General features: G+C 41.5%; 1 protein-coding gene across 2 annotated transcripts; it reads right to left on the bottom strand.

Annotated features, from left to right (window-relative positions):
- Positions 1-5,844: 5,844 nt before the first annotated feature.
- LOC133560995 (ankyrin repeat and SOCS box protein 13-like) lies at positions 5,845-18,700 on the bottom strand. Of its 2 annotated transcripts, none has more exons than XM_061914105.1 (6): positions 18,601-18,700; positions 13,144-13,331; positions 9,580-9,736; positions 9,369-9,503; positions 6,161-6,352; positions 5,845-6,103 (listed from the first exon to the last, which is right to left on the bottom strand). In XM_061914105.1, the coding sequence occupies exons 1-6, from the start codon at positions 18,641-18,643 to the stop codon at positions 5,973-5,975; spliced, it is 846 nt and encodes a 281-aa protein (XP_061770089.1). In that variant the 5' UTR covers positions 18,644-18,700; the 3' UTR covers positions 5,845-5,972. The 2 variants fall into 2 exon arrangements, with proteins under 2 accessions (XP_061770089.1, XP_061770090.1); XM_061914106.1 differs by having other exon boundaries at positions 18,612-18,670.
- Between the last annotated feature and the right edge of the window lie 8,071 nt (positions 18,701-26,771).

The raw sequence follows: 26,771 nt of genomic DNA, 5'->3' as shown, positions 1-26,771 counted from the left end.
CTTAAACTGTAACTATGGTGATCATCTCTGTCATGGAATAGGTTCTGTATATTGGATCGGTAGAGAGTTTTGGGATGCCCTAAAAAGAATTTGAGCAGTTTTAAAATTGATCACATCGTTCAGTTTAAGTTGCTTTAAGTTTTTAAATAGTGGATTTGAATGATGTCTGTAGTGAACATTGGAAACAATCCTGATAGCCTTTTTCTGCAGAGTGACTAAAGGCTGTAGATGTGATTTATAACAATTTCCATCCATCCATCATCCATCATCTTCCGCTTATCCGAGGTCGGGTCGCGGGGGCAACAGCCTAAGCAGGGAAACCCAGACTTCCCTCTCCCCAGCCACTTCGTCTAGCTCTTCCCGGGGTATCCCGAGGCGTTCCCAGGCCAGCCGGGAGACATAGTCTTCCCAACGTGTCCTGGGTCTTCCCCGTGGCCTCCTACCGGTTGGACGTGCCCTAAACACCTCCCTAGGGAGGCGTTCGGGTGGCATCCTGACCAGATGCCCGAACCACCTCATCTGGCTCCTCTCGATGTGAAGGAGCAGCGGCTTTACTTTGAGTCCCTCCCGGATGGCAGAGCTTCTCACCCTATCTCTAAGGGAGAGCCCCGCCACACGGCGGAGGAAACTCATTTCGGCCGCTTGTACCCGTGATCTTATCCTTTCGGTCATGACCCAAAGCTCATGACCATAGGTGAGGATGGGAACGTAGATCGACCGGTAAATTGAGAGCTTTGCCTTCCGGCTCAGCTCCTTCTTCACCACAACGGATCGGTGCAACATCCGCATTACTGAAGACGCCGCACCGATCCGCCTGTCAATCTCACGATCCACTCTTCCCTCACTCGTGAACAAGACTCCTAGGTATTTGAACTCCTCCGCTTGGGGCAGGGTCTCCTCCCCAACCCGGAGATGGCATTCCACCCTTTTCCGGGCGAGAACCCTGGACTCGGACTTGGAGGTGCTGATTCTCATTCCGGTCGCTTCACACTCGGCTGCGAACCGATCCAGCGAGAGCTGAAGATCCCGGTCAGATGAAGCCATCAGGACCACATCATCTGCAAAAAGCAGAGACCTAATCCTGCGGTTACCAAACCGGAACCCCTCAACGCCTTGACTGCGCCTAGAAATTCTGTCCATAAAAGTTATGAACAGAATCGGTGACAAAGGACAGCCTTGGCGGAGTCCAACCCTCACTGGAAATGTGTTCGACTTACTGCCGGCAATGCGGACCAAGCTCTGGCACTGATCGTACCGGGAACGGACCGCCACAATAAGACAGTCCGATACCCCATTCTCTCTGAGCACTCCCCACAGGACTTCCCGAGGGACACGGTCGAATGCCTTCTCCAAGTCCACAAAGCACATGTACTCTGGTTGGGCAAACTCCCATGCACCCTCAAGAACCCTGCCGAGAGTATAGAGCTGGTCCACAGTCCCACGACCAGGACGAAAACCACACTGTTCCTCCTGAATCCGAGGTTCGACTATCCGACGTAGCCTCCTCTCCAGTACACCTGAATAAACCTTACCGGGAAGGCTGAGGCTATAACAATTTCCCCAGACTTCAAAACAAAAGTTTAAATATGACATGATAAATAAATGAAACAATAACATTGGTGTTCAATAGATGACAAGATCTCATCATTCCAACACATTTTTTTCCTCATGTAACTTATATGAGGCTTCCATGAGATATTTTCATCTATTACTACTCCTAAGAAAGACTTTTGATGAACATATTCTATTGGTGTATCATCAATAACAAGCTTTGCGATTGCTAAAGAGCATTATTTTGGTCTTCTTTAAATTCGGAGACAATTTGTTCGTATTAAACCAAGTTTTTAACTTGACCATCTCCTCAGTTACAGAAGTCAGAAGTTGCTCCACGTCGTCGCCTGCGCATGTAATTGTTGTATCATCAGCAGCGTTGATACTTTACATATTTCGTTAAAATATATTATAAATAGTGTGGGTCCCAGTATCGAGCCCTGAGGAACTCCACAGGTTATGTTCATGAGTGTAGATTGATGTTGGTCCATCTGAACAATCTGCAGTCTCTCATTTAAGCCGCTCTCCAGCCAATCCACTTATGCCGTAGTTTTCCAGTTTATTTACCAAAATCTGGTGGTCAATGGTATCAAAAGCCTTTTGCAGGTCAATAAAAGTTCCTATAACAAATGTATTCTTCTCGATCTTCTAATAAATTAATTAAAGTGGAACATTATCACCAGACCTATGTAAGCGTCAATATATACCTTGATGGTGCAGAAAAAAGACCATATATTTTTTTAAACCAATTTCCGAACTCTAAATGGGTGAATTTTGGCGAATTAAACGCCTTTCTGTTTATCGCTCTGGAGGGGATGACGTCAGAGGTAATACAGCCGCCATTTTCATCTTCTACCCATTGTACCCATTGGGTCTCAGCTCTGTTATTTTCCGTTTTTTCGACTATTTTTTGGAAGCTTGGAGACATCATGCCTCGTCGTTGTGTTGTCGGAGGGTGTAACAACACTAACAGGGAGGGATTCAAGTTGCACCACTGGCCCGAAGATGCGAAAGTGGCAAGAAATCTGCCGCCAGACCCCCGTTGAATGTACCAAAGTGTCTCCACATTTTACCAGCGATGACAGACATGGCACAGAGATGTATGGATAACCTGCAGATACATTTGCAACGATAAAGTCAACGAAATCACAAAGGTGAGTTTTGTTGATATTGACTTATGTGCTAATCAGACATATTTGGTCGCGGCGTGACTGCGAGCTAATCGATGCTAACATGCTATGCTAATCGACGCTAACATGCTATTTACCGGCGGTGCTAAAGCAGACATGGCACAGAGATGTATGGATAACCTGCAGATGCATTTGTAACGATAAAGTCACAGAAATCATAAAGGTGAGTTTTGTTGATGTTGACTGCCAGCTAATCGATGCTAACATCCTACGCTAATCGATGCTAACATGCTATTTACCGGTGGTACTAAAGCAGACATGGCACAGAGATGTATGGATAACCTGCAGATGCATTTGCAACTATATGACGTTTCCTTCCACCCACATTTAATGCGAAACAAACACTTACCAATCGACGGATTTAAGTTGCTCCAGTGTCACGAGATGCGAAAGTCCTGATCGTTTGGTCCGCACATTTTACCGGCGATGCTAACGCAGCTATTCGGCCATGCTGTGGCTATGAATAGCGTCAATAGCTATTCGCTCAATAGCTTCAGTTTCTTCTTCAATACTTTCATACTCCAACCATCCGTTTCAATACATGCGTAATCGGTTGAATCGCTTAAGCCGCTGAAATCCGAGTCTGAATCCGAGCTAATGTCGCTATATCTTGCTGTGCTATTCGCCATTGTTTGTTTACATTGGCAGCACTGTGTGACGTCACATAGTCGCATCGCAAATAGCGAAAATCAAGCACTTTAAAGCTTTTTTTAGGGATATTCGGAGACCGGTAAAATTTTGAAAAAAACTTCCAAAAATACAACATGCCACTGGGAACTGATTTTTATAGTTTTTAACCCTTTTGAAATTGTGATAATGTTCCCCTTTAAAGTTAATGAAGTTGACCTATTTTGTTGGAACCCATATTGACAATCAGATAATAATTTGTGCTTTTCAATGAAGCCACGAAGTCCATTATCGAATAATTTTCCCAATATTTTTGGTAACTGTGGCAGAAGGGAGATGGGCCGGTAATTTGTGAAGTGATGTTTGTCTCCAGATTTGAAGATGGGGATGACTTTTGAGAGTTTCATTTGTGAAGGAAATTGACCAAGTCGGAAAGATAAATTGCAGATGTGTGTGAATGGTTTGATGATTTCTTCCGCTACGTTCCGGACCGTCCTCATGTTGAGGTCATAGATGTCACGTGATGTTTTTTTCTTGCTTTTATGAATAACCTCCAAGACTTCCTTTTCGACAGTCGGAGTAAGGAACATCGAATAAGGATTTTTTTTTCAATAAATCCCATGGGCTGTTCATCATCAATTGGTATTTTTTTTGCCAGCTTAGGCCCAATATTAACAAAAAACATATTGAAGCCGTCATCAATAATTTTTTTCTTGTCAGTTATGATTTGGTCGTTTTCAACAAAAAACTCCGGATAACAAGGACTATTTGAACCATGCCCAATAATTATATTTAATACCTTCCAAATTCACTTTATATCATTTTTCTTTTGGATTATTAGTTTGGTGGTGTATTCTTTCCTGCTTGCTCTTAATATGCTGGTTATTTTATTTTTATATGTTTTGTACTTTTGTTCTGTTTCTATGGTTGTTGTTAAAAGAAAAGGTGATGTAACACAGTGGTGAACATGCCCTTTCCCAACTACTTGGGTTGAAAAGGATTTGCAAATCATTGTATTCCGTTTATATTTACATCCAACACAATTACCCAACTCATATGGAAACGGGGTTTGTAGCAACATGATGTACTATTGAAGTATTATTGTAGCAACATGATTTACTATTTAAGTATTATTGTAGCAACATGATGTACTATGGAAGTATTATTGTAGCAACATGATGTACAATGAAAGTATTACTGTAGCAACATGATGTACTATTGAAGTATTATTGTAGCAACATGATGTACTATGGGAGTATTATTGTAGCAACATGATGTACTATTATTGTAGCAACATGATGTACTATGGAAGTATTATTGTAGCAACATGATGTACTATTATTGTAGCAACATGATGTACTATGGAAGTATTATTGTAGCAACATGATGTACTATGGAAGTATTATTGTAGTAACATGATGTACTATGGAAGTATTATTGTAGCAACATGATGTACTATGGAAGTATTATTGTAGCAACATGATGTACTATTGAAGTATTACTGTAGCAAAATGATGTACTATGGAAGTATTATTGTAGTAACACGATGTACTATGGAAGTATTATTGAACCAACAAGATGTACTATGGAAGTATTATTGTAGAAACATGATGTACTATTATTCTAGCAACATGATGTACTATGGAAGTATTATTGTAATAACATGATGTACTATGGAAGTATTATTGTAGCAACATGATGTACTATGGAAGTATTATTGTAGCAACATGATGTACTATGGAAGTATTATTGTAGTAACACGATGTACTATGGAAGTATTATTGAACCAACAAGATGTACTATGGAAGTATTATTGTAGAAACATGATGTACTATTATTCTAGCAACATGATGTACTATGGAAGTATTATTGTAATAACATGATGTACTATGGAAGTATTGTAGCAACATGATGTACTGTGGAAGTATTATTGTAGCAACATGATGTACTATGGAAGTATTATTGTAGCAACATGATGTACTATGGAAGTAGTATTGTAGCCACATGATGTACTATGGAAGTATTATTGTAGCAACCTGATGTACTATCGAAGTATTATTGTAGCAACATGATGTACTATGGAAGTATTGTAGCAACATGATGTACTATGGACGTATTATTGCAGCAACATGATGTACTATGGAAGTATTATTGTAGCAACATGAGGTACTATTATTGTAGCAACATGATGTACTATGGAAGTATTATTGTAGCAACATGATGTACAATGGAAGTACTATTGTAGAAACATGATGTACTATGGAAGTATTATTGTAGCAACATGATTAAATTAGAACAATGACTACTAATCAAGGGTCTCAAATGTAAAATAATTGGCTTACAATGATGTGCTACAATAAATAAACAACATTATTATTATATATGTTTCCTAATTAAACTGTCAATAAAATCAAAATGCTAATTAAATAATAGCTTCACCACTTTAGTCATAATTTCTTCGCTTCCAACACGTCTCTCTTGCTTTGGCTGCTTCTCTTTATTGCACCTTGTCATGAGTGCCACCAGTGGTGGAGAGAAGTACTGCAGCTGAAAAAAAACAGGCTATGGTGCAGAACCCCTGCCTCAGAGTGTGATTGTTTGTGTCTACAGAGAGAACTGCAGGTAGCTTTGAATGATGGGGGGGACGTCCAGCTGACCTATGACCTTGGAAGCCCTGGTGCCAAGAAGCCTCCTCACACAGATTCTGCACAGGTGCTGGAGGCTCAGAGGGTTACCTGCACAGACAGGAGTCAGAGGGTCACCTGCCAAAGGAGCGGCCACGTGCCACACACCTTGGTGCAGTCTGAGGCAGGTGTGCGAGGGAGAGCCAGGTGTGGTGAAGTCCAGCGCTTTCTTGCCCTGCTGGTCTGTGGCCTGCACGTCTGCTCCGAAGTCCAGCAGCAGCTGGATCAGGTCTGGCCTGTGCAGTCCAGCAGCGATGTGCAGGGCGGTCTGGTGGAACTTCTTGGAGTTCACCTGGGCTCCTGCAACATCAACCCTCATTAATCAGTGCGTGAGGTCGTCATCATCGTCATCATCATCCATGATTAATCAGTGCGTGAGGTCGTCATCATCATCATCATCCATGATTAATCAGTGCGTGAGGTCGTCATCATCATCATCCATGTTTTATCAGTGCATGACGTCATCATCATCATCATCATCCATGTTTTATCAGTGCATGATGTCATCATCATCATCCATGATTTATCAGTGCGTGAGGTCATCAACATCATCCATGATTTATCAGTGCATGATGTCATCATCATCATCCATGATTTATCAGTGCATGAGGTCATCATCAACATCATCCATGATTTATCAGTGCGCGAGGTCGTCATCATCATCATCATCCATGATTTATCAGTGCAAGAAGTCGACATCATCATCCATGTTTTATCAGTGCAAAAGGTCATCAACATCATCATCCATGATTTATCAGTGCATGATGTCATCATCATCATCATCCATGATTTATCAGTGCGTGAAGTCAACATCATCCATGATTTATCAGTGCATGAAGTCGACATCATCATCCATGATTTATCAGTGCATGAAGTTGACATCATCCATGATTTATCAGTGCATGAAGTCGACATCATCATCCATGATTTATCAGTGCATAAGGTCGACATCATCCATGATTTATCAGTGCATGAGGTTGACATCATCCATGATTGATTTATTAGTGCATGAAGTCGACATCATCCATGATTTATTAGTGCATGAAGTCGACATCATCAGCCATGATTTATCAGTGCGTGAAGTCCACATCATCATCCATGATTTATCAGTGCATAAGGTCGACATCATCCATGATTTATCAGTGCATGAGGTCGACATCATCCATGATTTATTAGTGCATGAAGTCGACATCATCCATGATTTATTAGTGCATGAAGTCGACATCATCATCCATGATTTATCAGTGCGTGAAGTCGACATCATCATCCATGATTTATCAGTGCATGAAGTTGACATCATCCATGATTTATCAGTGCACAAGGTCAACATCATCATCCTCATCATCCATGATTTATCAGTGCAAGAAGTCGACATCATCATCCATGTTTTATCAGTGCAAAAGGTCATCATCATCATCCATGATTTATCAGTGCATGTCATCATCATCCATGATTTATCAGTGCGTGAAGTCAACATCATCCATGATTTATCAGTGCATGAAGTCGACATCATCATCCATGATTTATCAGTGCATGAAGTTAACATCATCCATGATTTATCAGTGCATGAAGTCGACATCATCATCCATGATTTATCAGTACATGAAGTCGACATCAGCATCAATGATTTATCAGTGCATGAAGTTGACATCATCCATGATTTATCAGTGCATGAAGTCGACATCATCCATGATTTATCAGTGCATAAGGTCGACATCATCCATGATTTATCAGTGCATGAGGTCGACATCATCCATGATTTATTAGTGCATGAAGTCGACATCATCCATGATTTATTAGTGCATGAAGTCGACATCATCATCCATGATTTATTAGTGCATGAAGTCGACATCATCATCCATGATTTATCAGTGCATAAGGTCGACATAATCCATGATTCATCAGTGCATGAGGTCGACATCATCCATGATTTATTAGTGCATGAAGTCGACATCATCCATGATTTATCAGTGCATGAGGTCGACATCCATGATTTATCAGTGCATGAAGTTGACATCATCCATGATTTATCAGTGCATGAAGTCGACATCATCATCCATGATTTATCAGTGCATAAGGTCGACATCATCCATGATTTATCAGTGCATGAGGTCGACATCATCCATGATTTATTAGTGCATGAAGTCGACATCATCCATGATTTATTAGTGCATTAAGTCGACATCATCATCCATGATTTATTAGTGCATGAAGTCGACATCATCATCCATGATTTATCAGTGCATAAGGTCGACATAATCCATGATTCATCAGTGCATGAGGTCGACATCATCCATGATTTATTAGTGCATGAAGTCGACATCATCCATGATTTATCAGTGCATGAGGTCGACATCCATGATTTATCAGTGCATGAAGTTGACATCATCCATGATTTATCAGTGCACAAGGTCAACATCATCATCCATGATTTATCAGTGCATGAGGTCATCAACCTCCATGGTTTATCTGTGCAGGAGGTCGACATCATCCATGATTTATCAGTGCATGAAGTCGCCATCATCCATGATTTATCAGTGCATGAAGTCGACATCATCCATGATTTATTAGTGCATGAAGTCGACATCATCCATGATTTATTAGTGCATGAAGTTGACATCATCATCCATGATTTATCAGTGCGTGAAGTCGACATCATCATCCATGATTCAGCAATGCATGAAGTCGACATCATCCTTGATTTATTAGTGCATGAAGTCGACATCATCCATGATTTATTAGTGCATGAAGTCGACATCATCCATGATTTATCAGTGCATAAGGTCGACATCATCCATGATTTATTAGTGCATGAAGTTGACATCATCCATGATTTATTAGTGCATGAAGTTGACATCATCCATGATTTATTAGTGCATGAAGTCGACATCATCATCCATGATTTATCAGTGCGTGAAGTCGACATCATCATCCATGATTTATCAGTGCATAAGGTCGACATCATCCATGATTTATCAGTGCATGAGGTTGACATAGTCCATGATTTATCATGAGGTCTGTTACATTGCTAGTTCTCTACCTGGCTGTTATCTACCGCCGCCGCCCACCCCAGGGCCCTATTTGGACTTTATCAGTGAATTCTCAGAGTTTGTCAGTGATCTAGTGACGCATGCAAACAATATAATTCTAATGGGAGATTTTAATATCCATATGAATACCCCATATGGATATTAGACTATAATTGATAGCTGTGGTCTTACACAAATAATAAATGAACCACGCATCTCAACGGTAATATGATGGATCTATAGGTGTGTAATATAAAAGATGTTGCCATGTAGTTGTGTAGTCTGACCTGCCAGCAGAAGAAGTCTGGCACACTTCAGGTGACCTTGAGCACAGGCCACATGCAGAGGTGGTCCCAGGTGCACGTCGTAGGCCTCCAGGTGAGCCCCGCTGACGATCATCAGGTGGACTATCTCCTCCTTACCTGGGGGTTGGGGGGTGGGGTGTTCACCATAGCAGACACACTGTGTGCTGTGTGTTGTGTGTGCATGTTGTCATGCCGTGAATGCAGGCCTCGTGCAGAGGGGAGGCGGTCAAGGAGGTGAGGGAGGGGTTGACCTTGGCTCCGTACTGCAGGAGCAGCTGGACACACTCCACACTGCCGGCCCTACAGGCGTTACACAACGCTGTGCTGCCGTGGATGTTACGCACCTCCACCTGCAACACAACACACACTAGACATGAAGCAACACAACACAACACAACACACACTAAACTTAATGCAACACATCCACCTGCAACACAACACAACACACACTAAACTTAATGCAACACATCCACCTGCAACACAACACAACACACACTAAACTTATGCAACACATGTACCTGCAACACAGCACACACTAAACTTGATGCAACACAACACACACTAAACTTATGCAACACATCTACCTGTAACACAACACACACTAACAATGAGCTCCATCCTCAGAGTTGGTCATCCATCCATTCATCCATTTCTACCGCTTATTCCCTTTGAGTTGGTCAATGAGCTCCATCCTTAGAGTTGGTCAATGAGCTCCACCCTCAGAGTTGGTCAATGAGCTCCACCCTCAGAGTTGGTCAATGAGTTCCATCCTTAGAGTTGGTCAATGAGCTCCACCCTCAGAGTTGGTCAATGAGCTCCACCCTCAAAGTTGGTCAATGAGCTTCATCCTCAGAGTTGGTCATCCATCCGTCCATCCATTTCCTACCCCTTATTCCCTTTGAGTTTGTCAATGAGTTGGTCAATGAGCTCCATCCTTAGAGTTGGTCAATGAGCTCCCCCCTCAGAGTTGGTCAATGAGCTCCACCCTCAGAGTTGGATGAGGTCCATCCTTGGAGTTGGTCAATGAGCTCCACCCTCAGAGTTGGTCAATGAGCTCCATCCTCAGAGTTGGTCAATGAGCTCCACCCTCAGAATTGGTCAATGAGCTCCACCCTCAGAGTTGGTCAATGAGCTCCACCCTCAGAGTTGGTCAATGAGCTCCATCCTTAGAGTTGGTCAATGAGCTCCACCCTCAGAGTTGGTCAATGAGCTCCACCCTCAAAGTTGGTCAATGAGCTTCATCCTCAGAGTTGGTCATCCATCCGTCCATCCATTTCCTACCCCTTATTCCCTTTGAGTTTGTCAATGAGCTCCATCCTTAGAGTTGGTCAATGAGCTCCACCCTCAGAGTTGGTCAATGAGCTCCACCCTCAGAGTTGGATGAGGTCCATCCTCGGAGTTGGTCAATGAGCTCCACCCTCAGAGTTGGTCAATGAGCTCCATCCTCAGAGTTGGTCAATGAGCTCCACCCTTAGAATTGGTCAATGAGCTCCACCCTCAGAGTTGGTCAATGAGCTCCATCCTCAGAGTTGGTCAATGAGTTCCATCCTCAGAGTTGGTCAATGAGTTCCACCCTCAGAGTTGGTCAATGAGCTCTACCCTCAAAGTTGGTCAATGAGCTCCATACTCAGAGTTGGTCATCCATCCATTCATCCATTTTCTACCGCTTATTCCCTTTGAGTTGGTCAATGAGCTCCATCCTTAGAGTTGGTCAATGAGCTCCACCCTCAGAGTTGGTCAATGAGCTCCACCCTCAGAGTTGGTCAATGAGTTCCATCCTTAGAGTTGGTCAATGAGCTCCACCCTCAGGGTTGGCCAATGAGCTCCACCCTCAAAGTTGGTCAATGAGCTTCATCCTCAGAGTTGGTCATCCATCCGTCCATCCATTTCCTACCCCTTATTCCCTTTGAGTTTGTCAATGAGTTGGTCAATGAGCTCCATCCTTAGAGTTGGTCAATGAGCTCCCCCCTTAGAGTTGGTCAATGAGCTCCACCCTCAGAGTTGGATGAGGTCCATCCTTGGAGTTGGTCAATGAGCTCCACCCTCAGAGTTGGTCAATGAGCTCCATCCTCAGAGTTGGTCAATGAGCTCCACCCTCAGAATTGGTCAATGAGCTCCACCCTCAGAGTTGGTCAATGAGCTCCACCCTCAGAGTTGGTCAATGAGCTCCATCCTTAGAGTTGGTCAATGAGCTCCACCCTCAGAGTTGGTCAATGAGCTCCACCCTCAAAGTTGGTCAATGAGCTTCATCCTCAGAGTTGGTCATCCATCCGTCCATCAATTTCCTACCCCTTATTCCCTTTGAGTTTGTCAATGAGCTCCATCCTTAGAGTTGGTCAATGAGCTCCACCCTCAGAGTTGGTCAATGAGCTCCAACCTCAGAGTTGGATGAGGTCCATCCTCGGAGTTGGTCAATGAGCTCCACCCTCAGAGTTGGTCAATGAGCTCCATCCTCAGAGTTGGTCAATGAGCTCCACCCTCAGAATTGGTCAATGAGCTCCACCCTCAGAGTTGGTCAATGAGCTCCATCCTCAGAGTTGGTCAATGAGCTCCACCCTCAGAGTTGGTCAATGAGTTCCACCCTCAGAGTTGGTCAATGAGCTCTACCCTCAAAGTTGGTCAATGAGCTCCATACTCAGAGTTGGTCATCCATCCATTCATCCATTTTCTACCGCTTATTCCCTTTGAGTTGGTCAATGAGTTGGTCAATGAGCGCCATCATCAGAGTTAGTCAATGAGCTCCAACCTCAGAGTTGGTCAATGAGCTCCACCTTCAGAGTTGCTCAATGAGCTCCACCCTCAAGGTTTGTCAATGAGCTCCATCCTCAGAGTTGGTTATCCATCCATCCATCCATCCATTTTCTACCGCTTATTCCCTTTGAGTTGGTCAATGAGCTCCCCCCTCAGAGTTGGTCAATGAGCTCCACCCTCAGTTGGTCAATGAGCTCCACCCTCAAAGTTGGTCAATGAGCTCCATCCTCAGAGTTGGTCATCCATCCAACCATCCATTTTCTACCCCTTATTCCCTTTGAGTTGGTCAAAGAGCTCCATCATCTGAGTTGGTCAATAAGATCCATCCTCAGAGTTGGTCAATGAACTCCACCCTCAGAGTTGGTCAATGAGCTCCACCCTCAAAGTTGGTCAATGAGCTCCATCCTCAGAGTTGGTCATCCATCCATTTTTTACCGCTTATTCCCTTTGAGTTGGTCAATGAGTTGGTCAATGAACTCCATCCTTAGAGTTGGTCAATGAGCTCCACCCTCAAAGTTGGTCCTTGAGCTCCATCCTCAGAGACGGTCAATGAGCTCCACCCTCAGAGTTGGTCAATGAGCTCCATCCTCGGAGTTGGTCAATGAGCTCCACCCTCATTAAGTAGAAAATGAAAGAAGGCGTTCCTTCTCCTACCGGAATGACAATCAGAGACGTGATTGAGTCCAACAGCTTAAAGTCTGGAGAAACCCTTAGATGATGTGTGGATGGTGCTGGTCCAGAATGTAGGACATGCCCTGGAAAGAGAACTGTGGTCTTGGCTCAGCCTGTTATCGTTGAGGGAAAGTCCCAGGGAGCAAGACTTCCCCACACTCTCCTTCTAGGGTGGGTGTACAAGACCCCCACCTTTGTCATTTTGCTGATCCCCAGCTGAGCTCCAACTGAGTGGTGCTCACACACACACACACACACACACACACACACACACACACACACACACACACACACACACACACACACACACACACACACACGGTGTGTTTCCAACCTGAGCTCCGGCTTCCAGCAGCACTCGTGCACACAGCACATGAGCTTGTGAGCAGGCTTCGTGCAGCGGAGTGATGTTGTCCACTGTCACCATGTTGACTGACGCCTGACTCTGGATCAGCTGTCTCACCTGCAGAGTTCTGCCCTGAGAGGCAGCTTCATGGAGGGCTGTCCTGTCTGCCCACACACCTGGACACAGTAGTACTATTATTACACACCTGGACACAGTAGGACAATTAAACACCTGGACACAGTTGTACTATTACATGCCTGGACACAGTAGTACTATTATTACACGACTGGACACAGTAGTACTATTACACGCTGGACACATTAGTACCACTATGAAACACCTGGACACAGTTGTACTATTACATGCCTGGACACAGTAGTACTATTACACATCTGGACACAGTAGTACTATTACACATCTGGACACAGTAGTACTATTACATGCCTGGACACAGTAGTCTTGTTATTACACGCCTGGACACAGTAGTACTATTACACATCTGGACACAGTAGTACTATTACACATCTGGACACAGTAGTATTATTACACGCCTGGACACAGTAGTACTATTATTACACGCCTGGACACAATAGTACAATCATTACACGCCTGGACACAATAGTACAATTAAACACCTGGACACAGTTGTACTATTACATGCCTGGACAAAGTAGTACTATTATTAGATGACTGGACACAATAGACTATTATTACACGCCTGTACACAGTAGTACTATTACACATCTGGACACAGTAGTCCTGTTATTACACGCCTGGACACAGTAGTACTATTACACACCTGGACACAGTAGTACTATTACACAACTGGACACAGTAGTACTACTATTACACGCCTGGACACAGCAGTCCTATTACACGCATGGACACAGTAGTACTACTATTACACGCCTGGACACAGTAGTACTATTACACGGCTGGACACAGTAGTACTATCACACGCCTGGACACAGTAGTACTACTATTACACGCCTGGACACAATAGTACTATTTCACACCTGGACACAGTGGTCCTGTTATTACACGCCTGGACACTGTAGTACTATTACACGCTGGACACAGTAGTACAATTAAACACCTGGACACAGTAGTACTACTATTAAACACCTGGACACAGTTGTACTATTACATGCCTGGACACAGTAGTACTATTATTACACGGCTGGACACAGTAGTACTATTACACGCCTGCACACAGTAGTACTATTACAGATCTGGACACAGTAGTCCTGTTATTACACACCTGGACACAGTAGTACTATTACACACCTAGACCCAGTAGTACTATTTCACGCCTGGACACAGCAGTCCTATTATTACACGCCTGGACACAGTAGTACTATTACACGCCTGGACACATTAGTACTATTACACGCCTGGACACATTAGTACTATTACATGCCTGGACACAGTAGTACTATTACACGCCTGGACACAGTTGTACTATTACACACCTGGACACAGTAGTACTATTATTACACGCCTGGACACAGTAGTACTATTACACACCTGGACACAGTAGTCCTGTTATTACACGCCTGGACACAGTAGTACTATTACACACCTGGACACAGTAGTCCTGTTATTACACGCCTGGACACAGTAGTACCATTACACACCTGGACACAGTAGTCTTGTTATTACAAGCCTGGACACTAGTACTATTACACACCTGGACACAGTAGTACTATTATTACACGCTTGGACACATTAGTACTATTACACGCCTGGACACATTAGTACTATTACATGCCTGGACACAGTAGTACTATTACACGCCTGGACACAGTTGTACTATTACACACCTGGACACAGTAGTACTATTATTACACAGCTGTACACAGTTGTACTATTACATGCCTGGACACAGTAGTACTATTACACACCTGGACACAGTAGTCCTGTTAATACACGCCTGGACATAGTAGTACTATTACACGCCTGGACACAGTAGTACTATTACACGCCTGGACACAGTAGTTCTATTACACACCTGGACACAGTAGTACTATTACACGCCTGGACACAGTAGTACTATTACACGCCTGGACACAGTAGTACCATTACACATCTGAACATAGTAGTCCTGTTATTACACGCCTGGACACAGTAGTACTATTACACACCTGGACACAGTAGTCTTGTTATTACAAGCCTGGACACTAGTACTATTACACACCTGGACACAGTAGTACTATTATTACACGCCTGGACACATTAGTACTATTACATGCCTGGACACAGTAGTACTATTATTACACGCCTGGACACAGTAGTACTATTATTACACGCCTGGACACATTAGTACTATTACATGCCTGGACACAGTAGTACTATTACACGCCTGGACATAGTAGTACTATTACACGCCTGGACACAGTTGTACTATTACACACCTGGACACAGTAGTACTATTATTACACGCCTGGACACAGTAGTACTATTATTACACGCCTGGACACAGTAGTACTATTATTACACGCCTGGACACAGTAGTACTATTATTTCACGCCTGGACACATTAGTACTATTACATGCCTGGACACAGTAGTACTATTACACGCCTGGACACAGTAGTACTATTACACACCTGGACACAGTAGTACTATTATTACACGCCTGGACACAGTAGTACTATTATTACACGCCTGGACACAGTAGTACTATTATTACACGCCTGGACACAGTAGTCCTGTTATTACACGCCTGGACACAGTAGTACTATTACACACCTGGACACAGTAGTACTATTACACACCTGGACACAGTAGTACTACTATTACATGCCTGGACACAGCAGTCCTATTACACGCATGGACACAGTAGTACTACTATTACACGCCTGGACACAGTAGTACTATTACACGGCTGGACACAGTAGTACTATCACACCCCTGGACACAGGAGTACTACTATTACACGCCTGGACACAATAGTACTATTTCACACCTGGACACAGTGGTCCTGTTATTACACGCCTGGACACTGTAGTACTATTACACGCTGGACACAGTAGTACAATTAAACACCTGGACACAGTAGTACTACTATTAAACACCTGGACACAGTTGTACTATTACATGCCTGGACACAGTAGTACTATTATTACACGGCTGGACACAGTAGTACTATTACACGCCTGCACACAGTAGTACTATTACACATCTGGACACAGTAGTCCTGTTATTACACGCCTGGACACAGTAGTACTATTACACACCTAGACCCAGTAGTACTATTTCACGCCTGGACACAGTAGTCCTATTATTACACGCCTGGACACAGTAGTACTATTACACGCCTGGACACATTAGTACTATTACACGCCTGGACACATTAGTACTATTACATGCCTGGACACAGTTGTACTATTACACACCTGGACACAGTAGTACTATTATTACACGCCTGGACACAGTAGTACTATTACACACCTGGACACAGTAGTCCTGTTATTACACGCCTGGACACAGTAGTACTATTACACACCTGGACACAGTAGTCCTGTTATTACACGCCTGGACACAGTAGTACCATTACACACCTGGACACAGTAGTCTTGTTATTACAAGCCTGGACACTAGTACTATTACACACCTGGACACAGTAGTACTATTATTACACGCTTGGACACATTAGTACTATTACACGCCTGGACACATTAGTACTATTACATGCCTGGACACAGTAGTACTATTACACGCCTGGACACAGTTGTACTATTACACACCTGGACACAGTAGTACTATTATTACACAGCTGTACACAGTTGTACTATTACATGCCTGGACACAGTAGTACTATTACACACCTGGACACAGTAGTCCTGTTAATACACGCCTGGACATAGTAGTACTATTACACGCCTGGACACAGTAGTACTATTACACGCCTGGACACAGTAGTTCTATTACACACCTGGACACAGTAGTACTATTACACGCCTGGACACAGTAGTACTATTACACGCCTGGACACAGTAGTACCATTACACATCTGGACATAGTAGTCCTGTTATTACACGCCTGGACACAGTAGTACTATTACACACCTGGACACAGTAGTCTTGTTATTACAAGCCTGGACACTAGTACTATTACACACCTGGACACAGTAGTACTATTATTACACGCCTGGACACATTAGTACTATTACATGCCTGGACACAGTAGTACTATTATTATACGCCTGGACACAGTAGTACTATTATTTCACGCCTGGACACATTAGTACTATTACATGCCTGGACACAGTAGTACTATTACATGCCTGGACACAGTAGTACTATTACACGCCTGGACACAGTTGTACTATTACACACCTGGACACAGTAGTACTATTATTACACGCCTGGACACAGTAGTACTATTATTACACGCCTGGACACAGTAGTACTATTATTACACGCCTGGACACAGTAGTACTATTATTTCACGCCTGGACACATTAGTACTATTACATGCCTGGACACAGTAGTACTATTACACGCCTGGACACAGTAGTACTATTACACACCTGGACACAGTAGTACTATTATTACACGCCTGGACACAGTAGTACTATTATTACACGCCTGGACACAGTAGTACTATTATTACACGCCTGGACACAGTAGTACTATTATTTCACGCCTGGACACATTAGTACTATTACATGCCTGGACACAGTAGTACTATTACACGCCTGGACACAGTAGTACTATTACACGCCTGGACACAGTTGTACTATTACACACCTGGACACAGTAGTACTATTATTACATGCCTGGACACAGTAGTACTACTATTACACGCCTGGACACAGTAGTACTACTATTACACGCCTGGACACATTAGTCGTATTACACACCTGGACACAGTAGTACTATTACACGCCTGGACACAGTAGTACTACTATTACACGCCTGGACACATTAGTCGTATTACACACCTGGACACAGTAGTACTATTACACGACTGGACACAGTAGTACTACTATTACACACCTGGACACAGTAGTACTATTACACGCCTGGACACAGTAGTCCTATTACACACCTGGACACAGTTGTACTATTACACACCTGGACACGGTTGTACTATTACACACCTGGACACAGTAGAGGGTTTGGGTAGCAAGTAGTAGTATAATTATTATAAAAGGTAGTGAGTGACAAGTAGAAATATAATTATTACAAAAGGTAGTAAATGATAAGTAGTAGTATAATTATTATAAAAATGTAGTGAGTAGCAAGTAGTAGTATAATTATTATAAAAGGTAGTGAGTGACAAGTAGTAAACAAGTAGTGTGTGTGTGTGTTGTGGTTAGAACTGGTGAACAAACAATGATATTAATACAAAAAATGATAGTAATACAGACAAAACAAATAGTAGTCAACATAAAAGTTAAGTTGAGGTAAAAAAATAATAATAATTAAAAAAAAGGTACCTAAATCGTACAAAGAAGATCTTCTTGCGGGTGTCACCGCCATCTTGTCCTGCTGCGGTCCACCTCATTGGAGTGGAGCGTGGTGCCGCGGTGCATTGTGGGACTACCTGTGACGCAAGTGCGGGCGTCACCATAGACGAGACGCGAGGCCGCCATCTTGGAGTGGTGATCAGTGCAATCCATTTGTCAGGAGCAATGAACTGTCAGCACATTTCATTCATCTTACCTCACTGAATACCACTCATTTCCACCCCCTTTTTTGTCATATGTGTAGCTATGATTAAGGACACACGTTTTATCATTCATAGTTTGCTGAACAGTAATAGAATATTTTTTATAAAGTCGGTGTTTTTCAACCACTGTGCCGCGGCACACTAGTGTGCCGTGATATACTGTCCGCTGTGCCGTGGGAAATTATGCAATTTCACCTAATTGGTCCCAAAAAAAGGTTTTGCAAATCAATAGTTATAATGTGCAGTTGCTTAGAGGCCTACTGAAATGAGATTTTCTTATCTAAATGGGGACAGCAGGTCCATTCCATGTGTCATACTTGATCATTTCGCGATATTGCCTCATTTTTGCTGAAAGGAGTTAGTAGAGAACATCGACGATAAATTTCGCAACTTTTGGTCTCTAATAAAAAAGCCTTGCCTTTACCGGAAGTAGCAGACGATGGGCGCGTGATGTCACGAGTTGTAGGGCTCCTCACATCCTCACATTGTTTACAATCATAGCCAGCAGCAGCTAGAGCAATTCGGACCGAGAAAGCGAGAATTTCCCCATTAATTTGAGCGAGGATGAAAGATTTGTGGATGAGGAAATTTAGAGTGAAGGGCTAGAAAAAAAAAGGCGATTGCAGTGGGAGTGATTCAGATGTTTTTAGACACATTTACTAGGATAATTCTGGGAAATCCCTTATCTGCCTATTGTGTTGCTAGTGTTTTAGTGAGTTAAATAGTACCTGAAAGTCGGAGGGGTGTGGCCACGGGTGTGTTGACGCCAGTGTCTCTGAGGGAGGTCACGGCAGCTGCAGCAGGACATAAGTTCCGCTGATCTCCGGTAAGAGCAGACTTATTACCACAATTTTCTCACCGAAAACTGCCGGTTGACATGTAGTCGGTATCCATGTTCGCTTGACCGCTCTGATCCATAGTAAAGCTTCACCTCCGGGAATTTTAAACAAGGAATCACCATGTGTTTGTGTGGCTAAAGGCTAAAGGCTAAATTCCCACCTCCATCTTTCTACTTTGACTATTAATTGGAACAAATTGCAAAAGATTCAGCAACACAGATGTCCAGAATACTGTTTAATTATGGGATTAAAGCAGACTACTTATAGCTTGGATCGGGCTGTAAAATAACGTCCGCTAAAACCCGAGATGTCAAACGCACGCGTCATCATACCGCGACGTTTTCAATAGGACACTTAGCGGGAAATTTAAAATTGCAATTTAGTAAACTAAAAAGGCCGTATTGGCATGTGTTGCAATGTTAATATTTCATCATTGATATATAAACTATCAGACTGCGTGGTCGCTAGTAGTGGCTTTCAGTAGGCCTTTAGTGTCTGTGTTGTGTAAAACTCAGGCAGCTGGTAGTTCAGGATGGTTTGTTGTGATCCCAGTGTGCAGACCACAGCGGGAGGCAGTGTGCAGGTAAAAAGGTATGTAATGCTTAAACCAAAAATGAACGATAGGACAAGGCAATGCAAAACAGAAGTAAAACTGAACTGGCTACAAAGTAAACAGAAACAGAATGCTGGACGACAGCAAAAACTTACGGCTTCTACAAAGTTTATTTTTTTCACGTTTTCTGCTGGTGGTGTGCCGCCGGGATTTTTTAATGAAAAAAATGTGCCTTGCCTCAAAAAAAGATTGCAAAACACTGCTATAATTGACCTGATCAAAACAGGGAATATAATCGCAGAGATGAGGTTATATATACATAATGATGAGGTTATATATACATGCGTATAGCCTACATAAACATTATATGAATATATTAGATATCTATATATCTTAGGGACCTATAGACTGAGAGTTTATTCTGTCTTGACACTTTGTATTGATATTATCTATTGAATTCTTCCCTTAAAAGCCTACTGAAAGCCACTACTACTGACCACGCAGTCTGATAGTTTATATATCAATGATAAAATATTAACATTGCAACAGAGGCCAATAAAGCCGGGTTAGTTTACTAAATTGCAATTTTAAATTTCGCGCAGAAATATCCGGCTGAAACGTCTCGGTTTGACGTCACGGATTGTCGAGGACATTTTGTTCCAGCATCCTTCCCAGCTAGTCTGTTTTCATTGCGAAATTCCACAGTATTCTGGACATCTGTGTTGCTGAATCGTTTGCAATGTTTTCAATGGACAATGGAGACATCAAAGAAGAAAGCCGTAGGTGGGAAGCGGTGTATTGCGGCCGGCTTTAGCAACACAAACACGACCGGTGTTTCCTTGTTTACATTCCCGAAAGATGACCGTCAAGCTTTACTATGGAACAGAGCAGTCAAGCGAACACGGCTGGATTGGACCACACACACAAAGTACAGTGTATTATGCAGCGATCATTTCGAAAGATTGTGTTTTGAAGAGGGTCCCTTTGCGAAGGGCAGAGATGGGCATCGCCACCACCCGTCGACTGGTGCTGAAGAAAGGTGCGGGTCCGACCTTCAGGCTGTACAGGTAGGACAGTATAATCTCGCTAAAACACTAGTGACACAATAAGCAGATAAGGGATTTTCCAGAATTATCCCACTGCCCTAGTCTTTTTTTTTCTAGTCACTTTCCTCATCCACGAATCTTTCATCCTCGCTCAAATTAATGGGGAAATGGTTGGTTTCTCGGTCCGAATCGCTCTCGCTGCTGGTGGCCATGATTGTAAACAATGTTCAGATGTGAGGAGCTCCACAACCTGTGATGTCACGCGCACATCGTCTGCTACTTCCGGTACAGGCATGGCTTTTTTATTAGCGACCAAAAGTTGCAAATTTTATCGTCTATGTTCTCTACTAAATCCTTTCAGCAAAAATATGGCAATATGGCGAAATGATCAAGTATGACACATAGAATGGACCTGCTATCCCCGTTTGAATAAGAAAATCTCATTTCAGTAGGCCTTTAAATGATCATGTTTACAGTCATTGCTTTCTATTTATCGTTTAAGTATGTCGCTTTGGATAAAAGTGTCTGCCAAATACTTCAACATAAACATACAGTGTTTCCCACAGGTCAGGCATCTATTTGTGGTGGTTAGGTCGAGCGGCGGCGGTGATGACCAAGAAGAACGCGGAGTTGGAATATAATTACAACACTTTATGTACATATTTATATAATATTTACATATTTATATAATATGTAACTACAAGCTCCATTCACAGACCCAGAGTCCCATTGCTTTTATGAGCGGTCGAGTGAGTCAAAAGACAAATATATATATAAATATATATATATATATTTTTTAATTATTATTATTATTTTTTTTATATTTGTGGCGGCCATAATTCTTTCGTGGCGGGCCGCCACAAAAAAAAGAATGTGTGGGAAACCCTGACATATATAAACACCAATCTGTTTCACTGGATTAAAAAAAAAAAAAACACTAATTCTGTTTTAGCCAACAATGTTAGTATTTGAATATTGTTACTTGAAGACGTATTCCTGGTTACAATTATATTGTTAAGGAATTATTGTCTTATACTTTGCCTAAAATGAGAATGCATCATATTTGGTGGTGGTTGGTGAATTTGGTTTTAGGTGGGGCTGAAAGTTTGTAAAGCAAACCCCTGTAGGGGAGTCATCCCCCCCAGAAGATTTCTTTGTGATTTTCACATACAAATGAAGCATTCTGACAAAAATCATGAAGACAAAATAGAATATTTCATAGTTTTGCAGAGAATTACAGTATATACAATATACACTTTTCTCAAAATATGAACAATAGTAAGATAATGTTGAATTTTACTTCTGAAAAGTAATCCACCGTTTCCTATTTTCAACAGTCCGCTTATTTGAGCAGGAAAACGCTGAACACCATCTTTGTTTTCTACCTGTCAACTGTAACTGTAGCATCTTTGTTTTCTACCTGTCAACTGTTAGTTTAGCATCTTTGTTTTCTACCTGTCAACTGTCATTTTAGCATCTTTGTTTTCTACCTGTCAACTGTAACTTTAGCATCTTTGTTTTCTACCTGTCAACTGTAACTTCAGCATCTTTGTTTCCTACCTGTCAACTGTCAGTTTAGCATCTTTGTTTTCTACCAGTCAACTGTCAGTTTTGCATCTTTGTTTTCTACCCGTCAACTGTAACTTTAGCATCTTTATTTTCTACCTGTCAACTGTAACTTTAGCATCTTTGTTTTCTACCTGTCAACTGTAACTCCAGCATCTTTGTTTTCTACCTGTCAACTGTCAGTTTAGCATCTTTGTTTTCTACCAGTCAACTGTCAGTTTTGCATCTTTGTTTTCTACCTGTCAACTGTAACTTCAGCATCTTTGTTTTCTACCTGTCAACTGTCAGTTTAGCATCTTTGTTTTCTACCCGTCAACTGTCAGTTTTGCATCTTTGTTTTCTACCCGTCAACTGTAACTTTAGCATCTTTATTTTCTACCTGTCAACTGTAACTTTAGCATCCTTGTTTTCTACCTGTCAACTGTAACTTTAGCATCTTTGTTTTCTACCTGTCAACTGTTAGTTTAGCATCTTTGTTTTCTACCTGTCAACTGTCGGTTTAGCATCTTTGTTTTCTACCTGTCAACTGTCAGTTTAGCATCTTTGTTTTCTACCTGTCAACTGTCAGTTTAGCATCTTTGTTTTCTACCTGTCAACTGTCAGTTTAGCATCTTTGTTTTCTACCTGTCAACTGTAACTTCGGCATCTTTGTTTTCTACCTGTCAACTGTAACTTCGGCATCTTTGTTTTCTACCTGTCAACTGTCAGTTTAGCATCTTTGTTTTCTACCTGTCAACTGTAACTTTAGCATCTTTTTTTTCTACCTGTCAACTGTAACTTTAGCATCTTTGTTTTCTACCTGTCAACTGTAACTTTAGCATCGTTGTTTTCTACCTGTCAACTGTCAGTTTAGCATCTTTGTTTTCTACCTGTCAACTGTAACTTTAGCATCTTTGTTTTCTACCTGTCAACTGTAACTTCAGCATCTTTGTTTTCTACCTGTCAACTTTCAGTTTAGCATCTTTGTTTTCTACCTGTCAACTGTCAGTTTAGCATCTTTGTTTTCTACCTGTCAACTGTCAGTTTAGCATCTTTGTTTTCTACCTGTCAACTTTCAGTTTAGCATCTTTGTTTTCTATCTGTCAACTGTAACTTTAGCATCGTTGTTTTCTACCTGTCAACTGTCAGTTTAGCATCTTTGTTTTCTACCTGTCAATTGTCAGTTTAGCATCTTTGTTTTCTACCTGTCTACTGTCAGTTTAGCATCTTTGTTTTCTACCTGTCAACTGTAACTTCAGCATCTTTGTTTTCTACCTGTCAATTGTCAGTTTAGCATCTTTGTTTTCTACCTGTCAACTTTCAATTTAGCATCTTTGTTTTCTACCTGCCAACTGTAACTTTAGCCTCTTTGTTTTCTACCTGTCAACTGTAACTTCAGCATCTTTGTTTTCTACCTGTCAAATTTCAGTTTAGCATCTTTGTTTTCTACCTGTCAACTGTCAGTTTAGCATCTTTGTTTTCTACCTGTCAACTGTCAGTTTAGCATCTTTGTTTTCTACCTGTCAACTTTCAGTTTATCATCTTTGTTTTCTACCTGTCAACTGTAACTTTAGCATCGTTGTTTTCTACCTGTCAACTGTCAGTTTAGCATCTTTTTTTTCTACCTGTCAATTGTCAGTTTAGCATCTTTGTTTTCTACCTGTCTACTGTCGGTTTAGCATCTTTGTTTTCTACCTGTCAACTGTAACTTCAGCATCTTTGTTTTCTACCTGTCAATTGTCAGTTTAGCATCTTTGGTTTCTACCTGTCAACTATCAGTTTAGCATCTTTGTTTTCTACCTGTCTACTGTCAGTTTAGCATCTTTGTTTTCTACCTGTCAATTGTCAGTTTAGCATCTTTGTTTTCTACCCGTCAACTGTCAGTTTTGCATCTTTGTTTTCTACCCGTCAACTGTAACTTTAGCATCTTTATTTTCTACCAGTCAACTGTAACTTTAGCATCCTTGTTTTCTACCTGTCAACTGTAACTTTAGCATCTTTGTTTTCTACCTGTCAACTGTTAGTTTAGCATCTTTGTTTTCTACCCGTCAACTGTCAGTTTTGCATCTTTGTTTTCTACCCGTCAACTGTAACTTTAGCATCTTTATTTTCTACCTGTCAACTGTAACTTTAGCATCCTTGTTTTCTACCTGTCAACTGTAACTTTAGCATCTTTGTTTTCTACCTGTCAACTGTTAGTTTAGCATCTTTGTTTTCTACCTGTCAACTGTCGGTTTAGCATCTTTGTTTTCTACCTGTCAACTGTCAGTTTAGCATCTTTGTTTTCTACCTGTCAACTGTCAGTTTAGCATCTTTGTTTTCTACCTGTCAACTGTAACTTTAGCATATTTGTTTTCTACCTGTCAACTGTAACTTCAGCATCTTTGTTTTCTACCTGTCAACTGTCAGTTTAGCATCTTTGTTTTCTACCTGTCAACTGTAACTTCAGCATCTTTGTTTTCTACCTGTCAATTGTCAGTTTAGCATCTTGTTTTCTACCTGTCAACTATCAGTTTAGCATCTTTGTTTTCTACCTGTCTACTGTCAGTTTAGCATCTTTGTTTTCTACCTTTCAACTGTAACTTCAGCATCTTTGTTTTCTACCTGTCAATTGTCAGTTTAGCATCTTTGTTTTCTACCTGTCAACTGTCAGTTTTGCATCTTTGTTTTCTACCCGTCAACTGTAACTTTAGCATTTTTATTTTCTACCAGTCAACTGTAACTTTAGCATCCTTGTTTTCTACCTGTCAACTGTAACTTTAGCATCTTTGTTTTGTACCTGTCAACTGTCGGTTTAGCATCTTTGTTTTCTACCTGTCAACTGTCAGTTTAGCATCTTTGTTTTCTACCTGTCAACTGTCGGTTTAGCATCTTTGTTTTCTACCTGTCAACTGTCAGTTTAGCATCTTTGTTTTCTACCTGTCAATTGTCAGTTTAGCATCTTTGTTTTCTACCTGTCTACTGTCAGTTTAGCATCTTTGTTTTCTACCTGTCAACTGTAACTTCAGCATCTTTGTTTTCTACCTGTCAATTGTCAGTTTAGCATCTTTGTTTTCTACCTGTCAACTATCAGTTTAGCATCTTTGTTTTCTACCTGTCTACTGTCAGTTTAGCATCTTTGTTTTCTACCTTTCAACTATCAGTTTAGCATCTTTGTTTTCTACCTGTCTACTGTCAGTTTAGCATCTTTGTTTTCTACCCGTCAACTGTCAGTTTTGCATCTTTGTTTTCTACCCGTCAACTGTAACTTTAGCATCTTTATTTTCTACCAGTCAACTGTAACTTTAGCATCCTTGTTTTCTACCTGTCAACTGTAACTTTAGCATCTTTGTTTTCTACCTGTCAACTGTCAGTTTAGCATCTTTGTTTTCTACCTGTCAACTGTAACTTTAGCATCTTTGTTTTCTACCTGTCAACTGTAACTTTAGCATCTTTGTTTTCTACCTGTCAACTGTAACTTCAGCATCTTTGTTTTCTACCTGTCAACTATTAGTTTAGCATCTTTGTTTTCTACCTGTCAACTGTCGGTTTAGCATCTTTGTTTTCTACCAGTCAACTGTCAGTTTAGCATCTTTGTTTTCTACCTGTCAACTGTAACTTTAGCATATTTGTTTTCTACCTGTCAACTGTAACTTCAGCATCTTTGTTTTCTACCTGTCAACTGTCAGTTTAGCATCTTTGTTTTCTACCTGTCAACTGTAACTTTAGCATCTTTGTTTTCTACCTGTCAACTGTAACTTTAGCATCGTTGTTTTCTACCTGTCAACTGTCAGTTTAGCATCTTTGTTTTCTACCTGTCAACTGTCAGTTTAGCATCTTTGTTTTCTACCTGTCAACTGTAACTTTAGCATCTTTTGTTTTCTACCTGTCAACTGTAACTTCAGCATCTTTGTTTTCTACCTGTCAACTTTCAGTTTAGCATCTTTGTTTTCTACCTGTCAACTGTCAGTTTAGC

This window comes from Nerophis ophidion, linkage group LG10, assembly GCF_033978795.1.
Source record: "Nerophis ophidion isolate RoL-2023_Sa linkage group LG10, RoL_Noph_v1.0, whole genome shotgun sequence".
NCBI classification, from domain to species: domain Eukaryota; kingdom Metazoa; phylum Chordata; class Actinopteri; order Syngnathiformes; family Syngnathidae; genus Nerophis; species Nerophis ophidion.
This window is presented reverse-complemented; position numbering and strand designations above follow the sequence as displayed.

Coding starts and splice junctions, on each gene's coding strand:
- LOC133560995 (XM_061914105.1), bottom strand. CDS start 18,643: ATGGCGGTGACACCCGCAAGAAGATCTTCTTTGTACGATTTAG. Junction 9,504..9,579: donor GCACGAGGCCTGCATTCACG/GCATGACAACAT, acceptor CCCAACCCCCAG/GTAAGGAGGAGATAGTCCAC. Junction 6,104..6,160: donor CTGCCTCAGACTGCACCAAG/GTGTGTGGCACG, acceptor CTGTCTGTGCAG/GTAACCCTCTGAGCCTCCAG.